Source organism: Anabrus simplex, chromosome 7 (assembly GCF_040414725.1).
Source record: "Anabrus simplex isolate iqAnaSimp1 chromosome 7, ASM4041472v1, whole genome shotgun sequence".
NCBI classification, from domain to species: Eukaryota; Metazoa; Arthropoda; class Insecta; order Orthoptera; family Tettigoniidae; genus Anabrus; species Anabrus simplex.
Window position 1 is genome coordinate 80,242,579 of NC_090271.1, and position 23,738 is coordinate 80,266,316.

A 23,738-nucleotide genomic window follows, 5' to 3' on the forward strand; every position below is an offset into this window, starting at 1 on the left:
ACTGGGTAGGAGGGATACTGAATGGGAGGTGAATGGGGGTTTAAATGAGACCATGGAATGGGTGGGTTGGAAATTGGGAGTGAGATTTGTAGATCCTAATGTGTGGATGAGTTATAGGGATGTACATTCAGGGAAACGGAGTGTACTAGGGAGCAGTGATGACGGTAAACGAAGCATAAAGTCAAGTAAGGATGACATAATATTGTTAGTGTTAACCCTCCATGTGATATGAGTTGTTAATAATGACTCATTTATGCCTTTGTGAAATGATAAAGTCGTTATTCACCCGGCATTACTCACTAAGTTCTTTTTGTGCGCCATTACTCGCTAGTAAGCGCAGCACTCACCTTCAGTTTAAAAGCCCAAAATGTGCCCATATAAAGATGGAGGTATTTTTAATACATCAAATTGAGAAGGTTAGTTGTTTAGGAACATGGATACTTAAATTTAAATGAACAGTTATTTATTTAGGAACCCTAATAATTAAATTAAACAAATTTGAGGTAGGAGGATTATGCTAGTACAAAATAAATTATTCAAACATATAAACCAACATAACAGGAAACAAATATTTTACACAGTTATCATAATTTCACACTTTACATTTGAACTACACTCACTCATCACTTTCGTTGATTTCAGCATCATTTTTGGAACACTGTTTGCACATTATTACAGTATGTTCTTTGCAAATGGCCGCAACACATTGCACACATCAAGCGGTCGTTTTTCTGTTCTTCTTGTGTGGACAATACATGCACTTTTGACATTCCACCCCAAGAGGACCTTGATGTTGCTGCTGTTCCATTTCAGGCAAACCAGCTTCTCTTCTTATCCGCATTTTCAAAATTGTATCCGGATTTACAACTGATGATCGTGTAACCAAGTGTGATTTTACCATCTCTCTACTCAAACATTTCAGATACTCGCACCATGACCCAGTATGATCTGTGTTGCTGCGATAAATGATTTGGCTATTTATAGCAGCAATATTCAACAGTGAAAAGAAAATAGTGAGGGGCCACCTACAACTTACTCGAGCTACTGAATACAGACTCTTCATTTCGTCGATAACATCAACTGCACCTTTAGTATGGTTGTAAAAAGTTATCACCTCCAAATTCTCCATATCTCCAGTATCTGGATCAATTTTGTCGTTATCGTGCATTGTAGAAAATATGAGAAAATTTTTGTTTCTTTTTGAAACACACAACCCAAGAGACACTTTTCCCGATACCCAAACATGCTGCTGTAAACTGGTCTCCCTCTGACGTCAAGAAAGGAAGGGGAAATCTCACGTTTACTTTTTCTGAGTGTGCCGACAATAGTCGTATGGTGATTTTTCAGTTCTTTTTCTTTCTTCTCTATCATAGAATACTGTCGAATAGCAGAGCACGAAGGAGTGTGCAAAACCAGTTCTTGGACATCACAGTGCGAAAGAATAATGGAGCAGTTGAATCATTTACCCAGAGATTGTTCAGGTTGACATGTGACGATTTCAACATGCCAACCATATACAGTAAGCCGATCAAAGCCCTAATTTCATCAATATTTGTATCCGGAACATCCCTAGGTGTAGCATAATTTACCCTCATTTTAGCTAAATATGCATTCGTATATGTGACAATATTCTGCATGGTTTCTGTAGGAATAAACAATTGCCACGATTCAATAGGTGTTTTGACACATTGGGCTCTCCTTTTCACTCCAGGTAAATATGACACCAAATTATGTCTCCATGTTTGAATATTTGTAGGGGGTGCATGGATGCTCCACTTGGTAATTCCATCCCTTCCTAGAACGAATGGAATGTGGCCTTCAACCAACGAAACTGCCTCATCTTCCTCAGAACATGCGGACACTTCTGTTTCAGAGTTATGATCACTTTCGTAAACATCATCTGTTTCATTACCATCACTCTCATTGTTCAAGTCCACTTCCTCCTCTGTTTCACTCAACCACAAAAATATCTGATCAGTGGATGCTATTATACTTGTATAAATTCACCAATAACAGTTACAGTATAAATATTTCACACTAACACAAGCATAAGACAAAACTTGACTTACTACAATGCGAAGAATTTGAGTAACACTGTTACTCGCTACTGAGCGCTCCGCTCACCAGACATGCACTGTCGCATCTAATAATGGCCTGAGGGTCTTTGTTTACAAATATAACTGAAATAACTGGCACCTTCCCTTCCTAACAGATAGTTTGAAAGGTATAGGGAGTTTCAAAAGATAAGGTCGTGTAAAATTCCAACAACAAGCAATATACTACGGAGGTGAGTGCCGCGCTCACCTAGCGAGTAACCATGGGTTACATAAAATCAGTTTCATGGTCCGTGAAAGAATGACAGGAGTTACTGTTCCAAAAGAAAGCAGGCTTAATAAGAATTGACAACTAGGAATTAGTTATATTTTCATCTGCATTAATAATAAGAACCACATTGTGATATCTGGTTTTCTTCATTTTGACAATTACTTATAAACTGTATAATTTATAATTTGACCTTTTTTCATGAATTATTAAGAAAAGAATATTCATTTAGGACATATTCTCTATGGAATATTGTACAAGTGTTTCCTTGACAACTGCTTTCAATTGTAGTAATAATTTATATATTTTCTCTTGAGTTTTTGTTTGTTTAATGTTGTCAATCTTATGTTAATTTTAAGGACACTTCCTCTTAAGTATTACTTTGTCAATTTTGTATATTTTTCATCTAAACAGTGTTATGTGGCTGAAGATGTTGATAAAATACGGAACATGTACCACTTTTAACCATGAAATTGCCTTAAGCAATCATTGTATTGACTAGGTGGAAAATAATAAATACTTAATTGTGAATCTTTTAACCATGGGTTAACGACTCATTTTTTTAGAGCCGTGTTGTTGGGCAATCATTTAATAAATATCGTCGAACTTTGCACTAATCGATAGTCCAGTTCATTGGCTATTTCGATTCATCTAGCTGAATTATGGAATAGGTTTTTTTTGCTTATGTACTGTCTAAAACAAATCTTAGCGTCAGTCACTCGAAGCGCCACACTGCATGGCAGTGTTCTATTGTTCTACTTGTCTGGTTAGTGTTTCAATAAACTAAAATGTGTGATCCATGTTGTTCTGACAATATTCGGGATATGTTAGAAGAAGATTATGAAGATTTTGTTTTCAGTGATGACAAGTGATTTGCCAGGTGACAAAATACCAGAAGCAGTTTCTCTGAGTGGTGACTCGTCAGAAAGTGAGGATGATTTTGTACATTCTGATGGTGGTGAGTCAACTACTGACAGTGATTCTAGTGTACCAGACTCTTCTATTCCTCTTGTACATAGATTACCCCATTCAAATTAGGTTCATGTTCTACCACCTGAACCAGAACTAAACATTGAGAATGAGTTTACTGTGAGGAATGTAGGCATAAAAAATTTCCCCCCAGAAACTCCAAACTCATAGAATGCTTTTATTCAGTTTTACTAACTTCATCTGGGACATGTTGGTAAGAGAAACTAGTGCATATGCCAACAATACTCTATAAAACAAAGAGAATCAGGTGGCATGAAACAATTTTCCCGGGTTCAAAAATGGGTTAAGGTAACTAGTTCTGAGATGAAGAAATACGATGCATTGATCTTGAATATGGGTTCGATTAGGATGAAAAATGTTGTTCATTATTGGAGTATGAAACAAAATAGATACATTGCCTTCTTTTCCAACGCAATGTCCATAAATATATTTCAAGTAATCAGTTCAATGATCCATCTCAGCTAGAAACAAGCAGTACCACATAAACACACAAACTATGACCCTTGGTACAAAATTAGGGCATTTTATGACTACATAAATAACCAACTAAAAGAACATTATGTGTCTAGTCAGAACCTGTTAATCAATGAATTGCTCACTGGAATGAAAAACCGATATGTGTTTATTCAGTATACGCCGAACAAAAAAAAACATGCTAGATACGGTATCAAAAAATTTGAATTATGTGATAGGGATTCGAGCTATATAATGCATGTAGCTTTGTATAGTGGCAGAGACTTCCTTTCTGTAGGAAATGATCCGTTTACTCAGAAAGTGGTTATGGATCAACTGACAAAATGCAATCTGCTGAATAAGGGTTATCATATTTTTACCGACAACTTTTACACAAAGTTGCCGCTGGCTCGCACATTGCTAGACCAAAAAACCTTTCTTACTGGCATAGTAAATAAGAATACTAAGGGCTTATCAAAAAAGGCAATCCAAGCCAAATTAGGAGCTCAGGAAAGTATTTACTACAGGCAAAACAAAATACTGTTAGTGGGATTTAAGCAAAAAGTAAACAGAAAAGCAGTATACCTCCTAAAAACCGGTTGTCATGCAGAAGATAGGATGATACCCAGCAGGAAAGGAAGCAGGGCAGTGAAACCAGTTTTAATTAATAAATATAAATTAAAAATGGGGGGTGTTGATAACAGTGACAAAATTATTTATCATTTGTCCTGTAGAACCAATAAAAAATATTGGAAAAAAATACTTTTCAATCTTCTCGTCATCGCTGTATTTGATGCATTTGTTTTGTTTTGTATTCTAAGAATACAGATTTTATTTAGTTAGCGTTTGGCTAGAGATACAGTGTCTATTGTTGTAAGATCTACACTATATACGTATGTCCAAATTGTTTATATAGTCTATAGCCTCTGGAGTTGCAAAAGCAAAGTCACTAGCACTGCCACTGTATTTTCTAGTCCTGCATTCTTTGATGATGTGCTTTACTGTCTGTTGTGTAGCGTCCCAGTCACACTCAAGCATTGGGATTCTGTTCCACTTGTAGTGGAAGGCTGCACAGTTCCCGTGGTTTGTTCGGATCCGGACGGACGGACGGATGGATGGATGGATGGATGGATGGATGGATGGATGGATGGATGGATGGATGGATGGATGGATGGATGGATGGAGGGAGGGAGGGAGGGAGGGAGGGAGAGACGGACGGATGGACGGACGGACGGATGGGTGGATGTTTATGTGAGTTTCATATGACTGCTCAAATGTAATATTGGTGCTATGTTCAAGGAGTTTGGAATGCCTATATGTGCTGAGTCCAGTTGCTGACACTCAGTACTCTGCGTTTTCAGTTGCTATTTGTTATCCAGCATGACAGATATTTTACTTTGTGATTCTGTGTATTGTGAAAAAACAGAAGCAATGCAGAGAGGTTTTTTCCTTGTATTTAACTCTTATAGGTTTTCAGCAATGGCAGAATATGAAAGGGCAGGATTGGGGAGATAGTGAACACTCCAAACACTGGAAACTCATTGGCTATGTCATTAGTCGGCAGTATGACAAAATATATTCTGATTTTCAAGGATTGCATGAAATATAGGTGACTGCTGGACTGACCACAGATTTCTGGTTAGCCAACTAAGTATCTTCATACCTCATAAACCATGATCTTACTTCTCAAACCCTTCCAGGAGTAAATTCAACATCACCAAACTTCAGAATACAACTGTTAGTACTCTTTTACAAGATGCTCTTCAGATAATTTAAATAAAAATCTAGTTAATACAAAAATGCTGAACCAGAGTGGACCACACTGTAAACACCATCAGTAGAGAAAGTCATTGGTTATGATGTAAGGCAGAGTAAGGACTGGTTTGATGATAACAATGAAGAGATTCAGAGCCTCATCAGTGCCAAGAGAAATGCATGCCTATCCCTTGTTCAAGATTTGTCTTCCATGGAGAAGAAAGCATGGTTTCAAGAGCTCAAACAAAAATGCCAGACTGAAATAAGGGTTGGTGGCAACAAAAGTCCAAGTCTGTCAGATGCAAAGAGATGTACAGAATTTTTATGCTGGGATAAAGAAACTACAGTATATGGTCCTCTTTGCTCCTCAGCCAGTACCCTAAAAGGTGCAGACAATACTACATACCATCCTTACTGACTGTCAAGACATCTTGAACCACTGGAAAGAACACTTGAACTTACTCTTAAACTGCAGTTTCTACTGCTGCTGAAGACTTCCTGTTATATGTGCCACAGCATCTTCCACAACCTTGAATGGCAGATCCTCCAAATTTTCAGGAATTTGGTAAGACTCTTGATAATCTGAAACCAAGAAAGGCACCTGGATCCGACAAAATTCCCCTTGAGCTCATTCAAAGTGGAAGTTTACCTCTGAAAAACCAGGCACTTCTCAGATGCCTCTAATACGAGAAACCTGGAAGTCCACCACTGGCACCACTTTCAAAAGAAGGTAATTAAAGCATCTGTGGCAATTACCATGGCATATCCCTGCTCTCCATACCTGGTAAAATCTTTGCTAAAATCATGTTGAATTGTCTCCATAGTCTCTGAGAAGGTACTTACTGAAACTCAGTGTGGGTTTTGTCCCTCCAGAGGCATTATTGATATGATTTTCTGTGCGAGACAACTACATAAGAAGTGCAGAGAACAACTAAACCCTTTGCTTTTAGTGTTCTAACAATCTGCAAAAAGGCTTTTGATACAGTGTACAGTGCCCAGAGAAGCAATGTGGATGGTTTTAAGAAGGTTTGGCTGTCCTGAACACTTTGTTGGATTGATCCAAGAAATCCATGATTATATCTTTGGACAGAATGAAACCAGAATGAAACAACAGAAGAATTTCTCACCACCAATGGGCTCAAACAAGGTTGTGTACGTGCACCAACACTCTTTGTCCTGTACCTGGCAACCATGTTGTACGAAAAATCGTCTGAGAACAACACAGGTGTGGAACTTACGTATAGATTTGAGGAGGACTATTTAATCAAATCAGACTCTGATCAGGAAAGCTTAAAAGTTTCACCCATGTAACTGAACTGCAAAAAGAAAATGACACTGCTTCTGGAAATGCCTTCCTGAATTTCAATATTTCCATCTCCAATATGCCTTTAAAACAAACAGATCACTTCCTCTATCTAAGTATACGTTCAACCAACACGGAAGGACATGGAGAACAGAATTCGTACTGCCCATGTAGCTTTTCGACGTCTCACACGTCGAGTCTTCCTGAATAAAGATCAAAGAATATATACCACACTGATGGTGTATCAAGCAGTTGTTATCTCCACCTTACTCTATGGGTGTAAAAAGTGGACTCTATATTGCCACGATATCAAGAAGAACGCTTCAACCAACAAAAGCTCAAATCTGTTTATGATCATTAAATGGGATGACTACATACCAAACACAACAGTTCTTGAGAGGGCAAAGGTGAATAGTATACAGGATACCATCAGTGGTCACCAACTCAGATGGACTGAGGATGTCCAGCAAATGAGGGATGGCCGACTTTCTTGAGAAACCTGTATAGTGAGCTTAGTACAGGTAGGAGACCTCGTGGTGCTCCTCTGAGACGATGTAAGGATCAACTCAAAAAGACCTTGAGGAGTACAATGTGATTGGTGTATCATTGCAGAAGATCATACTCGCTGGCGCATAACCAGTTCAGCTGCTGTTGCACAATTTGAACGTGAATGTTTAAGACAGGAAGAAGAGAAACATCAGAGACATAAACTATGCCAGGCCCAGCCATGTCCTCCACCTTCCATTAAGTGCAATCAATGTGGCAAAATATTTCATGCCAGGGTTGGTCTGCTAAGCCATCAGAGACATCTGCATAGAGCATGCAGATAATTGAAGAATTGCAGAAGAAAAATGAATTTTTAGATACAGGTATCAGCCAATGACAACGACCTGGTGTGATAACGAAAAAACTATAAAAAACCATCTTTAAGGCAACTGGCTTCAAACCCACCACCTCCTGAATGCAAGTTCACAACTATTTACAACTATCATGGCCCATACCATGAAGGTAACTTGCTCAATAAGCAAAGGACAGAAAATGTGGAAGTGGTTGTAACAAACACAGTATCTAGTTTAGTAAACATGACTAGAAAGGTATATTAAACTTTTCCTAAGATACGAGAGATCATCCAGAGCCCTGTTTCATAAAACATCTTTCACTAATACTGTATTATTAGTAAGAACCAATAACATTAACTACATAGAATTATTAGCTAATAATATTAGTAATTAGTTTATGAGTCAAAATTATTAATAGATATTCCTAATAATATTATTAAATTGTTTCATAGACAACATGACTAATAAAAGTTACTGAAATTATTTCCATGAGCGCATTCTGACTCATAATCCATATTATTAGTGAAGCCAAAGTGAGTGGTATTTTAATATTTTGGCATAAAATCGTGAAGATCAGTGATCTGATTCAAATAGTGATGAGGAACGAGTGTATGTATTTACCGTTCATTACATGTTAGGCCAAAATCAGCCTGTACTGGTATGTAATAAACATCTGAAAAAATGAGAGATTTAGGTTAGATTACAGAACTTTTGAGTACCGGTACTTGCTTCATAAGATTGGTAATAGAATGTTCCACTGCAAGGAATGAAGCATAACCTCAAAACAGCAGCTTCACATTGCACTCCATGGGTTGGTAGTGATACACAGCATCATTGTGTTTCCCTAGTGCAGTTGTGCTCGGAGACTTAAACTATCCTTTAAAACCTTGGCTTATACTACCACTAAACCAAGATGGTGATGGTGATGATTATTGTTTAAAGAGGAAGTACAACTAGGCAACCATCCTCTATTAACACTAATCAGATAGAATAATGGAAGGGATTTTGAAAAATAAAGGTATCGGCCAAAGAAAGAGAAGGGCAATGAAGGGCATGAAAATGAAAGACTCTCTAGGCCTCGCAACCTAATACCATTGGGGTCAGAAAAGAACAAGAGTTGAACAAGGGAGGTCGGATAGGATAGATGCAAGTGAGGAGCCTGGCACAAGTAAGTGGAAGCAATGCCAGGACTCAGTTTAGAGCCCCGTGGTCAGCAACCCACACTCCCACGTTGGGGCCTCTTTTAGTTACCTCTTACAACAGGCAGGGGATACCGTGGGTGTTATTTTACGACCCCACCCACAGGGGGTAGTAAACCAAGATTTTGCTAGTCCATCTCAACAGAGATTTTTAGTAAAATAAAAAAGTAAAAAGAACAAGGAGGGTTATGGTGTGCAAAAGGCTGTGAATTGTTGATGCTTTAACTCAATCACTTTCTGCAAAAAAACTTTCTTCTCTCACATTATTTTAACTTCTTTTATCCATTCTCATATGTATCCAAGTCACAACAACCAAACTATCAAGTGAGCCTATCAAGGATATGGATTAATAGCCAGTTGTAGTTAAGCACTAGCCTACTGCTAGGATCAAACACAAACCAAGAACATGTACAACAGGCCGATTCTAACCTCCATTTGTAACAGCTGATTAATAACTAATATTATGAATGAAACTATTTTTTTAGTCATGTGTAAATCTTTATGAAACAGAATTTGGTTGACTAATAATTATTTTTATGAGTTCTAATATTATTAGGTAATATTATTAATTAGTTTTATGAAACAGGGCCCAGGTAATACATTTAAAAGTACTTAATATCATCTAAGCATACACACAAATCAAATCTGCACAGCAATCAATTTTTAAATATTACTGCAGAAATTATACCATAAAATATTCAATTTGATACTAATGTACAAATTTGTTAAACAAATTCTTGTCATCAGAATATTCTTTGTACATTATTTTCATGTGAGGTTTAAATCTCCATTTATTACTTACCTGGCATCAATCAAGAGAAGAAGAAATAACCACATGGACTTAGCCAATTTCAAAAGTTTCATGTGCATACTGAGTACCCAGTGAAATTATCTGAGTTGTATAACACATCTTGATTTTGTATTTTGAAAGAATGAGATATCCTGCTGTATTCATGCATTGTGCAACAAGAAAATTTGTTTTTTACTAATATCTTGGAATGTTGATTTGAGCAATTGTCCGGCTCCTTGGCTGAACGGTCAACGAAGGTGGCCTTTGATTCAAAGCACTTGGGGTTTGATTCCCAGTAGCACTGGAGATTTTAACCGGGTTTGGTTAATTCCTCCAGCTTAGTGACTGGGTGTCCGGCTTTATGGCTAAATGGTTAGCATGCAGGTCTTTGGTCCAAGGGGTCCCAGGTTCAATTCCTGATCAGCTCAGGAATTTTAACTTTCATTGGTTAATTCCTATGGCTCGGGGGGCAGGGTGTTTGTGCAATCTTCAACATTAGAAATCATCTTAGGTTGGGCTCCATCCTTACAGATGTACAGAGTGTCAACTCAAACGACCTGCACCAGAAGGTGTTTTGAAGTTGAACAAGGAGAATTGACACCAGAATCTATTGTTCTAGTAATGTTATGGGAACCAAGAATATTGGGATCAGATAGCTGTATATGCAGAAAGTATCCTATGACAGAAAAAGAGGGAGGATCTGGCTGCTCACAAATGCCAGTAAAAGAGAAACAAGCAAAGAAGAAGCCTGAGAGGATACAAGCACGCCGCTGCCCTGAAGTAATGCGAGGGTGGTTCCGGGGCGGAGATACACGTCATGGGAAAAAGGGTGTGTGGTTTTTAGTACGTAAAAATCCCACACTCCCTCGTAAACAAAGATGATATTATTATTATTATTATTATTATTATTATTATTATTATTATTATTATTATTATTATCGTTTACAGCCATTTGAGACCATGTTACTGGGCATCCAGGAAACAATGGGTTCAAATCCCACTGTCGACAGACCTGAAGATGGTTTTCCATAGTATCCCATTTTCACACATCAATTAAAGCCACGGTTGCTTCCTTACAACTCCTAGCCCTTTCCTATCCCATCGTCGCCATAAGACCTATCTTCTGTCCATCTCCTATTCAGTTTCTGTTCATCATGAAAGTCTCTGAAGCTGTCTATTACCGATCTATAGTTTGTTCGGTTTAGGATGTCTTCCCAATCCCAGTCCCTTTCTTAACTCCCTGAACCATTTGTCAGAAACTTTAGGTCTACTGTCAAGAGTTTTAAAAATTTGTTTTGTCAGCCTCTTCTCATCCATTCTATATAGATGTCCATAAAATATGAGTCTTCTTTTCTTCATTGACTCATTAAGAGATAAGAATTTCATGTTGTTCCATATTGAAGTGAGTTCAATATTAAACGAAGGTACATTCAATTCTATTAAAATAAGAAATGTAAGTTTACATTCTTATTTAATTAAAATTGGTATCGGTTTCGACCAGTATTCATGGTCATCCTCAGCCAATTACAAATAAGTGTAAAACAATGCATAGAAAAATAAAATGCGAAGTTTAAATAATTCTGTTTGGTTTCTGCTAGTGAAGCACTAAAATCTTTAAGGAGCACTGTGCATTGAAATATACCCAAAAAACACAAATAATATGCACAGGTAAAAATGAAGTTTAGATGATGCTGTCAGATGCAGTTTATGGAGCACTATAACACATAAGGGAGCACTGTGCATTGAGATTTCAAAGTTATATAGAAGTCTAAAGTCAGATACGTATTTATAGTTGTTTATGAGGCACTGTATAATTTTAAGTATCAGTAATGCATGTCTATGAAGAAGTCGTAGATCAAATACGTAATTAAGACATATATGTTAGAGAGCACTGTGTGTGAAGAAGAATCAAATACGCACTTAAATGTAGTATGGAGTAAGTAGTTGAAGAGTTCAGTTGCAGTTTATGAGGCACTGTATAATTTTAAGTATAAGTAATGCGTGTCTATGAAGAAGTCGTAGATCAAATACGTTATTAAGACATATATGTTAGAGAGCACTGTGTGTGAAGAAGAATCAAATATGCACTTAAATGTAGTACGGAGTAAGTTCTTGAAACTTTTGGAAGCACAGTGCCGATCTACTCTTTAAGAACTTACTCGGTACTTCAAGTACATATTTGATCTACGACTTTTACATAATTTTTGGATTTATCAACATGCAGTGCTAATTTCTAAAATTATACAGTGCCTCATAAACTTCAACTGAACTCTTCAAGATCTTACTCTGTACTTTTAAATACGTATTTGACATATTTGATCTACGACTTCTTCATTATATTTGGATCTGTAGATTCGCAGTGCTAATCTCTAAAATTATGCAGTGCTTCATAAACTGTAACTGAACTCTTCAATTACTCTTCAAGGGAGCACTGTGCATTGAGATTTCAAAGTTATGTAGAAGTCTAAAGTCAAATACGTATTTATAGTTGTAGTTTATGAGTCACTGTATAATTTTAAGTATCAGTAATGCGTGTCTATGAAGAAGTAGTAGATCAAATACATTATTTAGACATATCTTCTTCTTCTTAGTGTGCCTGTCTGCCTCGGACGTTGGTGATCAACATGGCTATTCTGGCTTTATCCATTGCAATTCGGAACTGTTCTGCAGATGTTTTGTTGAACCAGGTTTTAAGGTTGTTGAGCCATGAAATTCTTCTTCGCCCAGGAGATCTTTTTCCTTCTATTTTTCCTTGCAAGATAAGACATATATGTTCCATAAACTGCATCTGACAGCATCATATAAACTTCATTTTTACCTGTGCATCTTATTTGTGTTTTTTGGCAATATATCAATGCACAGTGCTCCTTAAAGATTTTAGTGCTTCACTAGCAGAAACCAGACAGAGTTATTTAAACTTCGCATTTTATTTTTCTATGCATTGTTTTACACTTATTTGTAATTGGCTGATGATGACCATGAATCCTGCTCGAAACTAGTACCAATTTTAATTAAATAAGAATGTAAACTTACATTTCTTATTTTAATAGAATTGAAAGGTGGAACCATTATATACCTTCTTTTATCTTAATATTCATTGACTCAATCAATCTTTTGTGTTCCTGGTATAATTCTTCCCTTCTTTGTGATGTATACTACTAAGAACTATTCAACTATTGCATTTGGGGTGAGTTTTGATGTTTGCCCAGTAACTGCTCATCCTCAGGCTATGTTATTCCTTCCTCTCCTTTGTACAGAGGGTACCTGTCTTCCTTCTTGGTGGTTTGTCCTGGAACCTCATTTGTTTAAGCATCCTCCTAAGAGATGTCTGGTATTTTAAGTCTCTTTCTGTTCCTCCCAGTTCCTGCAGATCTTTGCTTACTTCCATCAACCATGGTGACTTGGTCTTCCTCTTTTGCCAGTAAATGACGAGCGTTTGGTCAAGCTGGCATGATGCATCTGTAGACGTACTCATAAAATGCTAGGCATCTCTTCCTGGCAACGCCCGTGATTTTTTCAGGGTCTTTGTAGAGCTCTTGGTTAGTTTGCCTTTTGTATTTATTCCCTTCCTATATATAGCACCAAACCCAAGGCCTTTTGAATTTTTAGTTGTCAATTCTACTCATTAGGATACTGCTAAAATATGAGGGACTCTCAAGCGTGTAATTAATCTTCTCTGTGCTTAAAATGTTCATAAGCTTTACTTAACGACAAAATGGAACATGCAAATTGAAAAAAAAAAAAAAAAAAAAAGTACATACCTGTGAGCTTGACCTCCCTTGCCAAACTGCAGTGACTGACCTCCAAAAGCACGTTGGTATATTTTTCCTTCTTTAGTCCTGCTAAATGGCATTCCTATAATTAAATAAAAGCACACTATTACATTTTTCTACTGTATGTATACAAAGGGTGATATGTATAATACTTCATTGAAAAAATAATACAATAAATCACCCAAATTTTCAAGTTCTATGACTGCTTTAGGTGCCTCTCTTGTCAGGTAATGGATGGCATCTTGATCACCCAGCCAATCAGAGCCTTTTACAGTGTCAAACCTGGAAACATAATTACCCATAATATAGATATCAACAAAGGAGAAAGGCACTTTACACTTAAATAAAGAAAGTTTTGAAAGAATGGTATGTTACAAGAACACTGTATGTTAAGGCAAACATAAAGCATTATCTACTCCTACATGATGTTATTAAATGACCAAGAAATCCTGATACTCCAAGAAATACACAGGGCCAAGAAACTTGCTGTTAAGAACATAGTAAGAGAAGAAAAAAGGAAGAAATGGAATGAGTTTGCAGACAGAGTAAAATATGACAGTAGAGGAAACATGCAATTGCTGTATACAGTAGTGAAGAACAAGAGAAGTGATCAAGAGGCTAAAAAGGTGATAGAATGGGATGATGAAACTTTGGTGTGATATCAGGGAGAAATCAGGGAAGATCTACTTCGACAAGCTGCTGAACAGAGATACAGAAAGTGTAACAATGTACAGAGAAGAGCCAAGTTAAGACACTGAACCAGCAATCACATGGCTGGAGATTAAAAAGATCCTCAAAAAACAGGAGAAAAGGAAGGCAGCAGGCATGGACGAACTGAGCGTGGATATGCTATGAGTTGCAGGAATTCTGGCAACCCAGTGGTTGTACAGACTGTTCGACACAATATGGCAGAAAACGTCATCCCAGAGAATTGGAAGATGGGCATGATTTTACCTCTGTTTAAGAAAGAAAGCAGACATAAATTACACTGCTGTCTTATGGTCTGAAAATATTGGAAAACAATCATACAGAACAGAATCAGAGATAGTGTTGGACCATTCCTATGAGGAAGAACAGTATGGTTTTAGGCCAGAAAGGGCAACTACTGAGCTCATCTTTGCAATTGGGATGATAATGGACAAATACTGGGAGAAGGAGAAGCCTCTGCTTTTAGTAGTTATGGACTATGAGAAAGTCTACGACTGTGTACCGACAGAATGCATTTGGTAATGCATGGAAGAACTGTAGGTGCAAGACACTCTCATAGACAAACTGAAAATATTGTACAGAGGGAACAGAAGCTGTATTCAAGTAGGTGGTGGTTTATCGGACTGGTCTGAAACAAAGAAAGGAGTGCAGCAGGGCAGTTCGTTGTCACCTCTTTTATTCATCATCATGATGGATGTTATAATTAAGTCACTTAAAAGAAAAGGACATGGTGACCTACAAGCCTTCATATTTGCAGATGAAAGTACCATCTATGGTGAAACAAAAAAGAAATTGGAAGAGAGACTGCAAAACTGGTGGAGTAATGAGTCTAAGGGCTACAGCCTAAACATCAGCAAGACAAAGACAGTGGTGACTGTGGTGCAGAAGAAAGGAGATGAACCAGTTGTCATACTCAATGAATCAATGTTGTTGGGCAGCATTGTCTTAAAAGACAAAGAGATGTACAGCAGAGAGGACATGATTGTGAAAAATTATAGGAAGAAGAGTGATACAAGACAGGACAAGATGGAGGGGACTCATACACCAAACCCAGGCAACCGGAGTTAGTTTAAGATGATGATGATGTTTAGATGGAAGCCCGAATATTTCCAATTTCATACAAAATTTAACCCTCTGAGTTGATTTTGTTTTGCACAGAACAAAGTGATATTGGAGTTTAACTCTGTATGTGACTTTTTTTTAACAATTTGATGGATCTTGTGGCGACGATAGGATAGGAAAGGCCTAGGAGTGGGAAGCAAGCAGCCCCAACATTTGTCTGATGTGAATATGGGAAACCACAGAAAACCATCTTCAGAGCTGCCAACAGTGGGGTTTGAATCCAACCATCTCTTGGATGTAAGCTCACAGCTGCGCATCCCTAACCGCATGGCCAACTCACCCAGTGACTTTGTTTCATCTGTGGACTTTTAATATATCTGATCTATCTGTAGAAATCGTGGCTAAGTAATATTTGCATATGGTGATTTAAATTAATACTTTATGAAAATTTTTTATTTTCTACACAGATGAAAACTCTGTGCATGACCAATATGGGCTATTTCTCATAATATAAAATATTAATTAATTCTACATTTAGCTGAATTTGATTACAATTACTATAAATATTTATCCTCATTACATCATAATTGTAACGTGTTTCTTTCATCTAGTTTCTGCAGAAAAATTGTCCTTGAGAGGAGAAACAATTAAAGTCAGTCAAGCTGAGAAAATGATATATCATTTTAGTTTGTTCTTCCAAACTTGTATTTTAGCAATTACCAAATTATTTCCATATGAAGGGATTAACATAATGACTGTCACCGGTTGGTGGGACAGAGAACTGAAACTACTGTGTGTTTGGAAATGTAAATTTTAATTTTTTTATTTGTCTGAAGGATGTAATTTTTTTGCAACTCTGAACTCTACTGGAATTTTGTGTAACAGAAATATGTTTGTAAATTTTTTTAAAATTATGGAAACATCAAGAAACATTGAACTGTATGAACATTTCAACATGCAAAAGTGTTTTGAAGTGATTTTTTTAAATGTAGTTTTTATGTAATCTGAAGGTGATTTATTTTGGAGCATCCTGTACCTGTACCACACGTGTGGTTTCCTATGATGAAATTTTGGTGTTGTAATCGTAATGTTCCAGAACTTGTGTAATTGCTAACGATGTTAAAATTACCATATATGGTAACGAGATTTCCTATTGGCAAAAAGGTCCAGGAATCTAGGGTAAGTTTGATCTCATTGGTTGATTGTAATCGGGCCATTTCCGGCCTTGTGGCCGGCTTCGAATTATGATGCGTGAGCTCGGCGTCTTTTCCATCCGACCGCCCTAGCGAGCGTTCGCGCTCGAGGGCTACCCTCGGGATCTCCTGCCTTTCCGAGGTATGTGTTATTTCAGTGTTTTTGCAATGTTTTCTGGTTTCGTTTCATTTAGTTTAATTCCTTTTGTGTTTCATTATTTCTTCGCTTAATGTCATTTTAAAGTTTAATTTGATGTGTCCGAGTTTACCCTAGGTTCCAATTGCCGTAGTTTCAAGTCTTTTATCCATTAAATACTTTCGTTTTAAACTATACCTTTAATGTAGCATCACCTTCATTGTTAAAACAAGTTTTATGTTAAGTTACTTGTTTCCGTGTCGTGGAACTTTATTTTGTAAAACTTTCTTGTCATTTTTAATATAGTTGAGCTAGAGGGTGTTTCTTGTAAATTTTTTCTCCCCCATAACGTCATACGTTCCATGTACCTCGATAAGGGCTTCCCGCAGCTTCCACATCCTGTCTTAGTTGTCAGTTTTAGGCCTGTAAGTGTTCCCTGTATTTGGTTTATATGAATTCTCCGCCACTGCGTCATATCATAATTATATTATTTCTATATTATTGTTATTTACTATTTCTATGATTATTTTTATTTATGTACGCGCTCAAGTCGAGCGGTTACATTTGATTTAGCAGCTAATTGGGAAACAGTCACCAAAATACCAAATGTAACGGCTCGACTTGGAGCGCGTACATGAATAAAAATAATAACAAATGTTACCGCTGTTCGGGACAATTACGGTTACCATAAATAATAATAATAATAATAATTAATATAACCAGTAATAAATAAGATAATACTTAATCTGAATAAGGAGGTAGAAATATGACGCAGTGGCGGAGAATTCATATAAACCAAATACAGGGAACACTTACAGGCCTAAAACTGACAACTAAGACAGGATGTGGAAGCTGCGGGAAGCCCTTATCGAGGTACATGGAACGTATGACGTTATGGGGGAGAAAAAATTTACAAGAAACACCCTCTAGCTCAACTATATTAAAAATGACAAGAAAGTTTTACAAAATACAGTTCCACGACACGGAAACAAGACATACTTAAGTAACTTAACATAAAACTTGTTTTAATCGGACTGGTCTGAAACAAAGAAAGGAGTGCAGCAGGGCAGTTCGTTGTCACCTCTTTTATTCATCATCATGATGGATGTTATAATTAAGTCACTTAAAAGAAAAGGACATGGTGACCTACAAGCCTTCATATTTGCAGATGAAAGTACCATCTATGGTGAAACAAAAAAGAAATTGGAAGAGAGACTGCAAAACTGGTGGAGTAATGAGTCTAAGGGCTACAGCCTAAACATCAGCAAGACAAAGACAGTGGTGACTGTGGTGCAGAAGAAAGGAGATGAACCAGTTGTCATACTCAATGAATCAATGTTGTTGGGCAGCATTGTCTTAAAAGACAAAGAGATGTACAGCAGAGAGGACATGATTGTGAAAAATTATAGGAAGAAGAGTGATACAAGACAGGACAAGATGGAGGGGACTCATACACCAAACCCAGGCAACCGGAGTTAGTTTAAGATGATGATGATGTTTAGATGGAAGCCCGAATATTTCCAATTTCATACAAAATTTAACCCTCTGAGTTGATTTTGTTTTGCACAGAACAAAGTGATATTGGAGTTTAACTCTGTATGTGACTTTTTTTTAACAATTTGATGGATCTTGTGGCGACGATAGGATAGGAAAGGCCTAGGAGTGGGAAGCAAGCAGCCCCAACATTTGTCTGATGTGAATATGGGAAACCACAGAAAACCATCTTCAGAGCTGCCAACAGTGGGGTTTGAATCCAACCATCTCTTGGATGTAAGCTCACAGCTGCGCATCCCTAACCGCATGGCCAACTCACCCAGTGACTTTGTTTCATCTGTGGACTTTTAATATATCTGATCTATCTGTAGAAATCGTGGCTAAGTAATATTTGCATATGGTGATTTAAATTAATACTTTATGAAAATTTTTTATTTTCTACACAGATGAAAACTCTGTGCATGACCAATATGGGCTATTTCTCATAATATAAAATATTAATTAATTCTACATTTAGCTGAATTTGATTACAATTACTATAAATATTTATCCTCATTACATCATAATTGTAACGTGTTTCTTTCATCTAGTTTCTGCAGAAAAATTGTCCTTGAGAGGAGAAACAATTAAAGTCAGTCAAGCTGAGAAAATGATATATCATTTTAGTTTGTTCTTCCAAACTTGTATTTTAGCAATTACCAAATTATTTCCATATGAAGGGATTAACATAATGACGATGAGTCTTACGAATTCAATTTCATTATTTGATTCAGTATTGTTGTTTACTTTGAAAAGTGATGTAAATGTAACCTACATGTAGCCAAGATGACATCTTCTAATCACACTGAAGATCGCTGCAAATAATTTGGCTAAAAATTAACAGATCAAACGATGAAAGAGACGTACATTTTAAACCCTGAAGTTTATATCTGTGTGCAATTACTAATGTAATTACTCTCGCCTTACTAGACAAGTGTTAAAAGGAATAAGGAACCTAAATGAAAAATTACTTCCTGACATTCTAAATGTTGTAATTCAATCAATCAATACTGATCTGCATTTAGGGCAGCCGCCCAGGTGGCAGATTCCCTATCTGTTGTTTTCCTAGCCTTTTTTTAAATGATTGCAAAGAAATTGGAAATTTATCGAACATCTCCATTGGTAAGTTATTCCAATCCCTAACTCCCCTTCCTGTAAACAAATATTTGCCCCAGTTTGTCCTATTCAATTCCAGCTTTATATTCATACTGTGATCTTTCCTACTTTATTTAAAGACAACACTCAAACTTATTAGTTTAATAATGTCATTCCACACTGTCTCTCCACTGACAGCTCAGAACATACCACTTAGTCCAGCAGCTCATCTCCTTTCTCCCAAGTCTTCCCAGCCCAAACTCTGCAACATTTTTGTAACGCTAGTCTTTTGCCAGAAATCACCCAGAACAAATCGAGCCGCTTTTCTTTGGATTTTTTCCAGTTCTTGAATCAAGTAATCCTGGTGAGGGTCCCATACACTCAAACCATACTCTAGTTGGGGTCTTTACTGGGCAAGTTGGCCGCGTGGTTAGGGGCGCGCGGCTGTGAGCTTGCATCCAGGAGATAGTGGGTTCGAATCCCACTGTTGGCAGCTCTGAAGATGGTTTTCTGTGGTTTCCCACTTTCACAGCAGGGAAATGCTAGGGGTGTACCTTAATTAAGGCCACGGCCACTTCCTTCCAACTCCTAGCCTTCCTCTCAAATCATTGCGAAAAAACCTACCTGTGTCGGTGCGACGTAAAGCCACTAGCAATAAAAAATGGGTCTTACCAGAGACTTATATGCCCTCTCCTTTACATCCTTACTACAACTCCTAGATACCCTCATAACCATGTGCAGAGATCTATACCCTCTATTTACAATCCCATTTATGTGATTACCCCAATGAAGATTTTTCCTTATATTAACACCTAGGTACTTACAATGGTCCCCAAAAGGAACTTTCACCCCATCAACGCAGTAATAAAAACTGAGAGGACTTTTCCTATTTGTGAAACTCACAACCTGACTTATAACACTGTCACCAAAATTGGTATAACTGCCAATTATGCTTCCCATCATGTTATCCTTAGCTGACTTCTTTGCTAGGTTCAATTTCCTAGTAAGTTCCTTCAGTTTCTTCTTACTTCCACAGCCATTTCTAATTCTATTCCTTTCCAGCTCAAACCTCCTCTTCTCATCTCTCTACTTCTCTATAGTGGGTCTTTACCATTCATTAGCATCTTTAAAGGTACAAGCCTGTTTTCACACTCCTCAACAATAGCTTTAAACACACCCCAGATTCTGTTTACATTTTTATTTACTGTTTTCCACCGATCGTAGTTACTTTTCAAAAACTCCCTCATGTCTCTTTTATCAGCCATATGGTACTGCCTAACATTCCTGCTTTTAAGACCTTTCTTTTAATCACATTCATTTTTAACTATGAAAAATCAGCTTCATGATCACTAATACCATCTATTTATTCTGTTTCTCTATAGAGTTCATCTGATTTTACCACTACCATGTCCAGAATAGTCTTCCCTCTAGTTGGTTCCATCACTTTCTGAATCAGCTGTCCTTCCCAGATTACCTTATTTGCCATTTGTTGATCATGATTACTGTCATATGAATTATCTTGCCAATTGACATTTGGTAAATTGAGATCACCCGCTACAATAACATTTCCATATCATTTCCCACATAGCTGATTATCTTATCAAATAATACTATATCAGCATCAGCACTGCCATTTCCCAGTCTGTACACTCCAAAGACATCAAGTTACCTATTATCTTTAGAGATGAGCCTTACACCTCGAATTTCATGTCTGGCATCTTTAACTTTTTCGTAGCTTACAAATTCTTCTTTCACCAGAATGAATACTCCTCCCTCCTACCAGTCCTATCCCATCTCTACGATACACAGTCCAGTTCTGTGAGAAAATTTCTGCAACCATTATATCATTTCTCAGCCATGATTCAATTCCTATTACAATATGTGGTATATATCTATTCAATTACTTAATTCTATTCCTTTCTTTACAATACTTCTACAATTCAACACTTTTATGTAATCCCTACTTGACTTTCAGATCCCTGTACCTTATTACTACTCCCAAGACCACCCTGTTTCCCTGAATGTACCTCCCTATAACCCTTCTAAACAAATTTCCTAACTTATACGTACCAATGCGGTTTAAGTGAAGCCCATATGAGTGCAGATCCCTATCTCCTACCCACCAATTAGGATCTAGAAATCGCACTCCCAATGTATGAGTTTCATTGTGACTCACTGTATTTTGCTTTGTTGTCTTAGATTTCATTGAGAGTTCATATTTTCCCCACTGTGTTACTTTGTCCTTACCTAGATAATAACCATCCTCATCTTCATTATTCTCCGAATCAAAAGGTGTAGACAGGGGGTTCTGTGCAGGAATTGATGTAGAAGATATTTATTTATTTATTTATTTATTTATTTAATTTATTCATTTAATTTAATTTAATTTATTTAATAATTTGACTTCAGCAGTGGCAAAGTTAGGGCTCGTGGCCCACTCTTGCACTTAACCACGTAAATTAGAGATAATACTATATAAGGAATGTACTATTCTTTTACAAAATCCAAGATAATTAAGCTAAAAATTAAAGATTTGGAGAATACAGTATATAATGAAGAAAGAATGCAAAGCTCAACAAATAAAATAGAATAAAATAAAATAAAGTAAAATAAATCCGAAGTATAAAGGTAAAAAGAAAGGGGCAGTGTCGTAATGAAAAAGTAAGATATAAACTGAAAAATATAAGCAATGCATAAAGAGAACACAATACGTAATAAAGTAATGGCAATACAAGTATTACAAGTAATAAATCTCATTGTAGACCATATTGGACATCAGATTATGAACATTAAAACAAGAATAATAGTTAACACCACCTTTCCAATACTTATCTTTCCTTATATTTAGGAAATAAACATTACAACAGGTGTTGTAAGATGGGACATGTTTCGCTTAACTGTCGTAAGCATCATCAGCCGAAATAAATCTTAGCCTAAAGTTAGGTCAGGGCCCCGAACCTTGTGTCCTTAAAATATATGGTACCCTAAGGATCAACATTTACATTTAGAAAATCAAATAGGCTTAAATGTAAATGTTGATTCTTAGGGTACCACATATTTTAAGGACACAAGGTTCGGGGCCCTGACCTAACTTTAGGCTAAGATTTATTTCGGCTGATGATGCTTACGACAGTTAAGCGAAACATGTCCCATCTTACAACACCTGTTGTAATGTTTATTTCCTAAATATAAGGAAAGATAAGTATTGGAAAGGTGGTGTTAACTATTATTCTTGTTGTAATGTTCATAATACAAGTACTGCCGTAAAAAGTGTTCTATGTACATAAGTTAAAGCTAAATATTGTGTATATTTACACTATAATAATAATAATAATAATTATGATGATGATGATGAAGATGATGATGATGAATAATCTAATATTAATTAAAAGAAACTACAGTGTTCTTCAGCTTACAGTAAAATGGCAAAGTTACTAGCCTACATACCACAATCACACAATGCCCTAATTTTGTTTTTATTCTATGAAACAATCTACTACTGTACTGTTTCTTTACAACAGTGCGAGTGTCAAATGGTTAATGATTCCAGGTATATTACATGATCAACAGTCTGCAAGTTCCTCACGTTTCTTGTGGTTTGACTGGTGATTTGTCTGTTAACGATCATTATTTTGGTTTTATCCCTATTTACTTCTAGTCCCATTTTGTTACTGATGACTTAAAACACTATGTAAAATATTTAACCTTTCCTCACCTGAGATGCCTCTTATTACCCAAACGAAGATTTAGTCACCTTGTCTCTTCAGTAAAATGTTCTGTTTACCTTATTCCTACATAAATTGCTAGTACTTCATTTATAAATTACTACACTGAGTATATAGAAACTTACATGTGCCACAGCCAGTTGTCTGGCTCCATATTACCCAAAGCAGCATTAATACCTCCCTGAGCAGCCACCGTGTGTGAGCGAGTGGGGAAAAGTTTTGTAACAATGGCTGTTTTGAAGCCATCTGAAGCTAGTCCAATAGCTGCTCTCAGACCACCACCTCCAGCTCCAATCACCACCACATCAAAAGTGTGATCAACAACTTTATATTTAGCGACTACCTGAGAGTAAACACAACACACAGTTAAACATGCTTCCATGATGAACTAAATTATGACTACAAGATTGGTAAAAGTATACCCTGTGAATCAAAGTTATAAAGCAGTGACTTAATAGGTAAGCTGCAAAGATGGAGCACAAACAAAAGAAAATGTCATCCTGGTCTCCACAAAATCAATCAACTCTAAAACAAGCATTTACCCTTTCCTCATCCTTATCCTACACCTGAGATGAAGTCATAAGGGTTGCCCAAATGATATTGAGACTTTGCTATAAGCATCGTGGTTTGAAAAAAGAGGACACAAAGCATACATTGGTTGATTGCTTCATATGTCAGAAAGAAATTTAGTATCATTGGAAAGTGTCAGTGTGGTATTTGTATGTGCAGAAGCAAAGTAACTAGGTATGGTTTTGCCATGAATTTGTCCAGAATTGGCCAGCATTGGTTATTTAGTTTATAGTGGCAGATGGTGTTAGCAGAGCCATCATTTATTGTCATATGAAGGATGGAATACCAATAT

General features: G+C 36.8%; 1 protein-coding gene across 1 annotated transcript in view; it reads right to left on the bottom strand.

The window, feature by feature from the left end:
- Positions 1–23,738, bottom strand: part of LOC136877704 (succinate dehydrogenase [ubiquinone] flavoprotein subunit, mitochondrial) — a 161,724-nt gene that overhangs the window by 111,672 nt on the left and 26,314 nt on the right. The window contains exons 3-5 of the mRNA XM_067151914.2: positions 23,002–23,219; positions 13,606–13,706; positions 13,413–13,506 (exon numbers count right to left, since the gene is read on the bottom strand). Coding sequence (XP_067008015.1) covers positions 13,413–13,506; positions 13,606–13,706; positions 23,002–23,219 — 413 coding nt within the window. The remainder of the gene's footprint in view (positions 1–13,412; positions 13,507–13,605; positions 13,707–23,001; positions 23,220–23,738) is intronic.